At 55.1% G+C, this 10,203-nt stretch overlaps 1 protein-coding gene across 1 annotated transcript; it reads right to left on the reverse strand.

Moving 5' to 3' along the window:
• Positions 1-229: 229 nt before the first annotated feature.
• Positions 230-7,723, reverse strand: SLC38A5 (solute carrier family 38 member 5; the record flags this gene model as incomplete). The annotated part of the gene is made up of 15 exons (XM_082864472.1): positions 230-603; positions 1,103-1,206; positions 1,300-1,444; positions 2,252-2,367; positions 2,616-2,716; positions 3,365-3,444; positions 3,656-3,778; positions 3,880-3,938; positions 4,254-4,336; positions 6,039-6,117; positions 6,244-6,336; positions 6,893-6,966; positions 7,057-7,172; positions 7,516-7,591; positions 7,671-7,723. The coding sequence occupies 15 exons, from the start codon at positions 7,721-7,723 to the stop codon at positions 502-504; spliced, it is 1,404 nt and encodes a 467-aa protein (XP_082720598.1). The 3' UTR covers positions 230-501.
• Between the last annotated feature and the right edge of the window lie 2,480 nt (positions 7,724-10,203).

Here is a 10,203-nt window from a genome sequence, read left to right on the forward strand (position 1 = left end):
TGTGTAGGGAGCTACTGAACTGTGGAGATATGGGTGAACAGATGAGAGCTGGCAGTCCTACTCTTGGGGCCTCAATTTACCCCTGTGTGAACCTAGGAAAGGTCCCCCAAGAAGTCCTAGAAAGAGATCAAAAAACTGAAGCCAGAGTTGCAATTCAGCATCTTTATTCTTCCCCTTTAGCTCGAGGGTGATCCTGACAAACAGCTTCTGCCAGGAGGAGGCAGAAAAGACTGGGCTGGGCAGGGACTCCCCAAGGACCTGGCCTCCCCCTCCTCCCATGGGGCTGGAGTTGGGGTTAGGGCCATGATCCAAGCTCGGCATCCCCTGGGGAGGAAGGGAGAGGACCACTCTTCAGCCTCTGTAGCCCCCTCCTCCAACAGCCATGTTGATGGGAACCAGCCACCTCCACACCCCAGGCAGGAGGGACCCGGGTGAGCAGCCCCATCTTACTCCACGTGTGCAGGCACATGCACACGGGAGCCCAGGCGGAGCAGGGCTTGGTCAGTGTCCAGATACATGGCTCTGGCCTGTGGCCCAGTTGGCAAACATGAAACCTAGACTGATCGCCATGAAGAGGACCCCCAGGATACCAAAACACAGAGCCTGTGGATTTGAGGGAGAAAAGATGGAGCTGGTTGGGTACCTACACCCAAGCTCCTCCAAAGGATGTTCCTCAAGCCCTCCACCCCCTCCAGAGAGTGCCCCATTCATTCATGACCCTCCTTTCCTGCTCCCTCTCCTTCCTTAAAACCAGCGCCTTCCTGTGAATCCTCCTTCCATCTTCCTAGAACCCTTCAGGGAGTACTCTCCCGCATCCTCCTTGAAAACATTCCAACCCTCTTCTAAGAGTGCTCCTTCCATCTGTCTGAAGAATGCTTCCTATAAGCCAGCCCCCTTTTGAGTGCTTCCTGTCTTCTTAGACCCTTCTTGTGCTCTGTCTGCTCAGGCCCTTCCTATGACAATCTCCTTCATTCTTCCAGACCATCTGCCCCCCTCCCCGCCAAGCCTTCTCTTGAAAATGTTCCTTCAACTTCTAGCCATCCTGGAGTGCTCCCTCCGCAGAATGCTCCCTCTTTCCCCAGCCCTCCCCTGGAATGCTCACCTGGATCTTGGGCCACGAGTAGAGGGGCTCCACCTCAGAGGGTACAATGCGGAGGTAGAAGACGCTGGGAAGGATGAAAATGAGGCTGGGGGCTGAGGTGGACCCTGAAGGACAAGCAGGAGGGACAGAATCAATGTAAGTTTGGGGTACAAGGCCCATATTAGGTGGGGTCTGGGACTGGGGTTGGGGGTACTGACCGATAACCCCAAAGATATCCCGGATAGTTGGCACGCAGATGACGAGGACATTGACCAAGACAAGGAGGATCAGGGCTATGGCCACATGGCGTGGCCAGCTGAAGGCCTTGCTTGGGAAGAGCAGCTGCTGCAGAGCCCGGCGGATCTGTGACCAGAGTAGGGTAGGACACAGGTCAGGGCTCAAGCACTACCTCCCCTTCCATGTAGTCATCTGTCTTTAACACCGCCCTCAGTCTGAGATCCCTGATTTCCCCTCCATCTGACTGTCTCTCCACCCTGTCTGACCATCCTTCTGTGCTTCCAACTTCTGAATGAGCATCCTGCCTCCCTTCTGTCTGACAACCCATGACTCTTCCTTCTGTCTGATCATCCATCTATTCCTCCATTCACTGTCTGAAATCTTGTCCTCCTCCTCTATCCAACTATCTCTGCCTCCTCCTGTCTGACAACCCACTTGTGCTTTCACCCTGAGATCCCTGTCCCTCTCTCTCCATCTGACAACCTCCATATCTCCCCCCTCTGTCTAGTCATCCCACCTCTCCATCTGAGAGCCTTGTCCCTCCTACACCTCACTACTCCTGCCTCCACCCTTTTTCTGGCCATCCCTATTTCTCCATCCTGAATGTCTATCTGTGCCTCTTCCCTGTCTGACCATTCCTGCCTCCCTCTTCTGTCTAGCCAGACACCTGCGCCTCCTCCCTCCAACTGACTGCCCCTGTCCTCCTGATTCTTTCTGCTTTGCCATCTATGTCCACCTTGTGTCTGCCCATCTATTTTTTCCCTCTCCGTCCATTTGACAACTCTGCCTTCCCCGTCTGTCCGTCCCAACCTCCTCTATCCAACCATCCATCCACTCCCATCTCCACTGTCCATCCAAACATTCCTGTCTATGCCCTCTACCCATCCATCCATGTCCCTCCGCTCCATGGGCCCACCCTCGCCCCCAACGCACAGGGAACAGCACGACTGGCACAGTGAGAGTCACCGCAAGCAGCACAGCTAGGCGCACACAGAGGATGAGCAGATCCTGCTGGCTGTACATGTGCAGCATCTCCGCCTCCACGCTGCCTGGGACATGGGACATGGGATACGGGATGTGATTGGAGCACCAGGACCAGTGTCCCAGAAACATATACGTGTGCACGCGCGCGCACACACACACAGACGGTGACAAAATCTCCATGTGTGATGCGTACAGTCCCTTTGGAAGCTGATAGGTCTGAGGGCATGGAGGGAAAGTGCTCAGGCTCCTGCCCAGCAGTCTGCCCAGTCCCCACACCAGCTCCCTACCCAACCCTGGCCCTAGCCCCACTCACTGTAGAAGGTCAGGTAGCCAAAGGTCGCTGTGAGTGCATACATGCAGAACATGGCCCCAATGGACACGTTGGCCACGGCCTGCATTCTGCGCTTGGAGGGCCTGAGGTATAGAGGTCATAGAACTGTCATGCCCAGACCCCTGGACTTGGTCCAGGCCCCTCAAAACCAGCCCCCACCCTCCAGAGTCCCCTCCTCCCAGAGCTGATGTTCAGCTAGTACACACTGGGATGCCCATCTCTGCCTCCCCTATCTTCTCTGTCCATCCATCTTACCCCATATGACCATCTTTGCTTATCTCTCCGCCCATCTCTGCCTCTCTCTTCCATTAGACTGTCACAGCCTCTCCCTTCATTCTGATCATCCATGCTGTCCCTCTGACTGATCATCCCCAGATCCCCCCATCATATCATCCCTGCCCTCCCTTTGTCCATCCATATCCCTCTCCATCTGACCATCCCCATCTCCAGATCCCATCCGCGTATGCCACCCCTCCATCTCATCTTCTCAGCCTCCCCACTCGTCCATTCACACTTGTACTGGACGTTAAAAGAGTAGAATACTTAAGTTCCAATTAGTAAACAGTCACTGCCCTGCGTCCCCCAAGGCCTCCTGGCCACCTCAAACCCCTCCCTTGGCACTATCTAGCCACAATCAAGCTACAGCACAAGGACTGTTGTAGGGCTTGTGGCTTATGACTATCGCCCCACCTGCTGCCCCATCACACATGCCCACTTGCCTGCCCACTCACCGGCAGAGTTCTGTGTAGATGGGCAGCACCTCAGGGTGGCAGACAAAAGCAAAAGCCATAATGGGCACTGTGTAGAACATCTGGGGGAGTGGCCCAAGTACAAGAGATTAGAGCCTGCAGGGTTCCATCCTCTCCTCCCCATCCCCCCAGCCCCACCACTGCCCTCCATATCAGACACATGGAAGCCCCCAGTGTCTGATACCTGGCTCCACTCTGAGCAGAGTGCACTGTGTGACAGAACCAGAGGACCTGAGTGAGGTGCAAGGCATAGACATACGCCTGCACACCAACCTGTGAGTCAGCTGTGAACATCTGGGCCTCACAGCTTGTGTTGAGGCTTGGGGGGCTCTTCCTCTCCACTTCTGTCTCATTGTGGCCTACAGCACACCCAAGCTGGAACTTCTTATAGATGACCTGGGGGAGGGAGGGTGTGGAAGTGAGGTCATGGGGAAGGCTATGTCCCAATGCCCCAAATTCCCTCCGCACTTTTTCATGTCCTTCTCCCTCAGACTCACCGAAATGAGGAAAAATAGCATACAGGTCAGAGAGAGACCACTGGTATACCCCAGGTAGCCTGCAAGGGGCAATATATGGAGCCTCAGAAATCAAGGGACCCCCCCAGAGCAAATATCAACCCCCGCAGGCTGGCCTTCAAGGCCCCCTCACCCCAATTTTGCCACACTTTGCACAAACTTCTACTTCTATCTGGACCACCCCCCCCCCACCCCCACACACACACGCACTTAGCAAACTCCTATTCATCTGTTAAAAACCCACACCAAACAAGCTCTCCTCTGGTATTCCACAGCCCTTGAAAGTCGAGATTCTTTGAATCTGGCTCCCCTTCTCTAATTCCACGATCCAATGACCAATTCAGGAAGCCTCTTACCCAAGTGTCTCATGAGGGCCAGTGGCAGGATGATTAACACACTGACAATGATGATGAGGAGGTTTCCCTTCAAGAACCAGTCCCTAAGGAGACAGGTAAACATAGTGAGTAGCTGCCTGCCAAAGAAAACTGTCAGGCAGACGCTCATAGAAGACAGCTGGACAGAGAGGTTTCTGCATGCAGTCAGGAGAGATGGGCTGACCCCTCAGCTGTGAGAAGTCATCCAGGTGGTTGCAGAGACAAATGGCACAAAATGATTGATGGAAACAGCCAGACGGATTATCAGACTGTCAGTCACACGCAGTCAGAGCGATATAGCTGGAAACACACACACAGCTGGACAAAACTGTGCCATCAGACCTCAAATGGACATACAACCAGATGAGCAAACAATACCCCACATCAGCCAGACTCACATAGTCCAACACAAGGTACCAGACACAGAGAGAGTCATGACCCTGGTATGTCTGATAGGTAGAACACCAGTCTGATGATCTGGTAGGCAGGCAACAATGCAGAGTCAGACAAAAAGTCAGAAACACACATGTGTGGTTGTTTGAACAACTCAAGGTTTGTTGAGCACCTGAAAGTGGCAGGGCCGATTTGGCCACACAGTCAAAGATGGAAATAGAGACAGAATCAGCCAGCTGGCCACTCAGTTGGAACCAAGCTCAAAGAAAGAGCAGGATCTGTACAGAGATTGGAGGGAGGTGCCCAGGCAAGATAGTCTGTTAATACAGGATTAGCTGAACAACTGCTCATTTATTCAAAAGAATTTTATTAAGTGCTTACTATGCTCCAGGTATTCACACATTCTCTTTCTACCTTAGACACACAGTTACACAGACATGAACCAACAAAGTACCATTGGTCATATATACAGTGGGAGCTAATTACAATAATTAGACACACCTAGTCACATAGACTGTCAGCTACCTGGATGGTTTCAGGATCAAACCAAAGATCTAACAGTATACACAGAATCAGCTATCATATACAAACAGTTGAAAAGTTTCAGCCAGCCGATGGATCCAGAATTAAACAGACAGCTGGATACATACTCAGAACAACAGGCAAACATACATGGCTAGAACCATAATACAGAAGACATATACAGTTGTAGTTGAGGATCACACACAAACAGCCAGAAAGAATTTGCCAGAACGATGGTCACCAAGTTAAACACAGAAAGTTAAACACAAATCACGTATACTTAGCTGGCACCACGGTACGTTGCACACACACGTGCACATACTCTCTTGGAGTCAGTGACCATACACTTATAGCTAGACAGATTCAGCCAGCCTAATGGACCCAGAATCAAACAGAATCCACTGGACAGAGAAAGTCAGAGTAAGCAAATGTCAAACACACATGGTTGGAGCCACAGTATACAGGACACAGCTGTAGTCAGCTAGCATACAGATGGCCAGAGAACCTGCCAGTATAAGAGTCACAGAATCAAACCCACGGACAGAGTTTAGGTCAACTGGATAGGTACAGCCACACGGTCAACATCAGAGTACCCTGCACACACAGAGTCAGCCAGAACAGTCACAAAAATCAACACATGGTCTTACTGGACTCCTGCAGCCAGAGCAACAGTCACACGTACTACTGGCATCACAACACACAGGAATCGCAGTCTGAACAAACTGGCCTGCCCAACTGTCTCAAAATGGAAGACCTGGGGGTCAGCTGGACACACAGTTGAAGCTAGTAGCCAGACCTCACGGGCAGAATCAGTGGTCTGTGGGCCAGAGCCAAGGGGTGTTGCACACTCACCCCTCAGGGTCCATGTCCAGGAAAGTGCCGATAACCAGGGGGAGTTCGGATTTGATGATGAACAGGTAACTGGACATGGCTGGTGCAGGTGGGGGGAGGTGTAAGCAGAAGGATCCCTCTCATCTCCCTCCCACCCCAGCCTGGGGAAGCCCACCTCAGCCCACCCTCTTCCCCCAAGCTGACCCCCACCTCCCAGAGTCCTCACCCCCAACATTGTGCAGACAGATGACCGCGGCCACCACTACCTTCCCCGCAGGCCCCAGTGCCCTCTGTCCCAGCTGTTCATAGGCTCGGATGCCTGGAGGGGAGGGGAGCAGAAAGGAACAGATTGTGGGTCGAGGAGCCCAGGCCAGGGGTGAGTTGGAGGCCAGAGAGTCTGGGAGCTGGGGAGCTGGGGCTTGGGCTAATTGGGCCTCATTGCTGGGAGCTGGAGGTGAGGGCTAAGCAGTTGGGGTTGGAGTCTGGTAGGTGGATCTGTGGCCAGGGAGAAGGTTGGGGGCCAGATGTGGGTAGTTGGAGTCTTGGGGCAGGATATGGACTGAGGCCATGGCAGGAGTGAAGTCTGAGAGCTGGGGGCTGAGGACCGGCAGTCTCAGGGTTGCGGTGCTGGCTCCCATGGGTACGTGTGCTGGAGACTGAGGGGTGGGGGCTAGAAGTGGTGTGGAGTGGTCTGGGGTGGGGGCTCTGGTTTGATGGCCAGACTGAGGGCTGAGGGCTGGGAACCTGGGAGCCCAGATGAGGGCTGAGGGCCAGGGTGCCGTCTGGGGTCTGGAGCCCAGAGAGCTGAGCGTGGTGTCTGGGGTCCTGGGTCCAGGATCTGGGGTCCAAGGTCTAGGCTGAGCTCTGGGTCTCACCTACAACACCAGCACAGGTCAGCAGGAGATGGATGGAGTACGAAGACAGAAGAGCGATGCAGAGCAGCAGGGCCCTGTGGCAGATGGCACTGATTGGACTTGGCCCCCAGGCCTCCCGCCTGCCCACCGCACCCCTCCCCCACCCCGGACTGCCTAGGACTCACAAGAAGAAGAGGACCCCTGTGTGGGCCATGGCATAGGCCAGCCCCAGGATGCCGCTGCCCATGATGGCGTTGCTGAGGTTGAACACTGACATTCCAAACGATGTCTTCCCCTCGAACTGCGGGTAAGGGGCAAGGCCCGGGCACACATGGGGAGGGGGACCAGGGAAGGAGACCAGTGCCGGGGCCTGGGAAAGACTAGGGAGGAAGCGACTGGGGCAGAGGAGAAGCCCAGGAAGGGCCATCAGAGGAAGGAAAAGGATTTGAAGAGGAGGAGAGCTGGAAAGGGAAAGGCTAGGTGAGATTTTAGAGGGGAGCAGGTGGAAGTGGAGAGGAACAGGGAAGGGTGGGGCAGCGACCAGAGGCAAAACAGCTGAAGGGAATAACCGGGAAGAGGGAGCAGCAGGGGAGGGGCTGAGCTGGGCAAGGTGCAGCTGGGACAGATCCTGTGGGGTCACTCACATCCATGAACTGGGCTGGCTTCCTCCCAGGAGAAGGACTATGGCTGGGCAGGAAGCCCTCGTGCTCCTGCCTGTAGCTAGAATAGGCAGGGAAATTGAGGCTGATGAGAAGGTAATTCTGATCCCTGACCTCAACCCCTTGGGTCCCCGACTCACTCCACAGCACCCCCAGGGAGGGCTCCGTTCATCTTTGGATCCTGCAGTTCCATCCTGTGGGCAGAGAAATGGGGTGGGGGGTTCAGAGATGGAGCAGGGGGGCTTACAAAGTGGGGAGAATTAGATGAAGGGGGTCGGGGGGGTCCGATAGTGACAGACAGATAGATATAGAAACAGAGACACAAAGATGAGGTGAGGGGAACAGGAACAGAGGGATTAGAGAGACAGGGAGACAAGTGGAGATAATTGGAGACAAGAGGGAGAGGCCGACAAAGAGATGAGAGAGAGAGAGAGGGACTCAGGGGAGAGACGCCAACAGTTACTCACTGAGACATGGAGAAAAAGAGGGCAGCAAGAGGTAGAGGGGTAGAGACAGAGACAGAAAGAGAGAGATACCGACCCCTCAGCAGATGAGATGGCCATTTGGAGCTGGGATAGCCTCTCCTCCCAGACCCCAGACTCACTCTCTCTTGCTGTCTGTCTCTTCCCTGCCCCGGTCCCCCGCGCACCCCCCTCTTCCCTCCACCCTCACCGAGTGGTCATGCCTCTCACTCCTTACAGGGACACGTGTCCGCCTGACTGCCCCACCCCTCCTAACGCCCCCTACCCCCCTCCTCCCCGCCCGGGCCGCCAGCCTGAGCCCAGAGCTGATGCAACCTGTTGGAGGGGCTGAGGATGGGAGGCGGGCTCAGCGACCCCAGCCCCCCACAACCTGGACGCGGCAAACTGCTCTCTGCCACAACTCTGAATATTCTCACTGGAGGCCAAAAGCAATTCCCCAAACTGAACCCCCCTCCAGGGATAGAAGTGACCCAGGGACCCTCATTTAATCCCCCTTCTAGGGACTAGAGAGGTATTTTCTGGGACCCTTGTCAAGTCTTAAACACTCCTATTCCAGTAGAAGTCACTTTAGAGACACTTCCAGACTTGAGATCCTTTCTGGGCTTGGGGTGTCTCAGGAACATGGCCAAGCCCTAATTTCCCCTCCTGAAGAGGAGCTGTCTCTGAGACAATCATCAAAAGCCCCCTCCCAGGGCCTGATGTGTTTCCTGGGGTGGGGTGTCTCTGCAATCCCCACGCAAGCCTGGAGCCTCCCTCTTCTGGACGGAGTGTCTCTGAAAAAGCCCCCAGCCCTGAACTCACTTCCTGGGAACGCCGTATCTCAGAAACCCCCATTCAAGGTCCCCATCATGACTAAAACTCCCTCCAGGAATCCCCCTACTCAAGCCCTGAATCCCCTTCCTGGGTCGGGGAAGGCTCTCAAGGAGCCCCTTCGTCAGCCACGAGCACCCTCTGGAGCCTCCCACCCACTCCTGAATTCATTTCCTGGGATCAGGGTACCAGAAGGATTCCCCCTCCCATTCAATTCCACACTAGTGCTAAAAATGCCTCCAGGGAGCCCCTGAGCCCTCTCCCAGGACCCCCATTCGTGCCTTGGGGACTCAGGAGCCCCCCTCGATGGCCAGCACCCCCTCCTCACCTTCCTGCTCCTCTCAGCTCTTGAAGCGGCAGCAACTCAGAACTAGGGCTCTGGGACCCCGCCGGGCGGCAGGGCTCCCGCTCAACCAGACCCTGCCTTCCCCTGCCCTCTGACCAATCAACTCCGCCGGGCTTGTTCGGCGGCTAATCAGCACTGCCCGGGCCCCATCTGGCAGGCGGATTTTTTTTTCCTGTAAAGTTTTAACTTTAATTCAGTTTCCCTCTTCTGGTTCTGGGCAGGGGGAAGTCGGGGGGAGGTGTGCCTCCCTTCATCTGAACCCACATGGAGGGAAACAGAGGTTTCGGGGGAGGTGGGGGAGATGGGCTGAAAGATCAAGGGAGTAGATCCACTCCTAGAGAGAGGGACAGACGGAACTGACTCAGGGGTCAGACATACAGTGGGATGGGATGGATGGCAGGAGGAGAGACAGAGATAGGAAGAGAAACAATCCCAAATAGAGACAGGCAGGCAGAAGAAACAGCACAAGGACAGACAACAGGAGGGGACAGAAAGGGTATGAGGGAGTGGTAGACAGGCAGAGGGGCAGTCAGCGAAGAAAGAGACTCAGAAACGGTGGGCAAGGAGAGGCTCTCGCAAGCTCCTGGATGAATGCAGATGGACAGGTGGACACAGCCAGACACTCCCCAAACAGAGATTAGGAACAGACACACTGGCTCAAAGGGACAGAGCAAGTCCTGCTGAGGCAGAGAGACACATGGAGGGGCAGGTGGCAACAGGCAGAGAAAGTCAGATTCAGGCAGAGGAGCAGACAGACCTGGGGACAGCAGTGGGACAGGTGCAGGGAGAGGCACAGCCAGGCCACCAGAGGCTGACCTCAGACAGACAGCCCAGCCGAGAGAGGACCCTAGATCTTGGGGGGGTCCCCAGAGGGAGCCAGGGAGGGCACTTGTAGTTGGGCGGGGAGTGTGGATACACACTGTCTGCAAACTAGGCACACCCTGAAGTCCTGGACCCCAGCCTAGGCATTGGGTGGAGCCTGTCCACACCCTAACGGAGGAGCCCCACTGTCTGTCTGCCTGTCTCTCTTAAATA

This window comes from Leucopleurus acutus (assembly GCF_964270905.1).
Source record: "Leucopleurus acutus genome assembly, chromosome: X".
Lineage (NCBI taxonomy): Eukaryota > Metazoa > Chordata > Mammalia > Artiodactyla > Delphinidae > Leucopleurus > Leucopleurus acutus.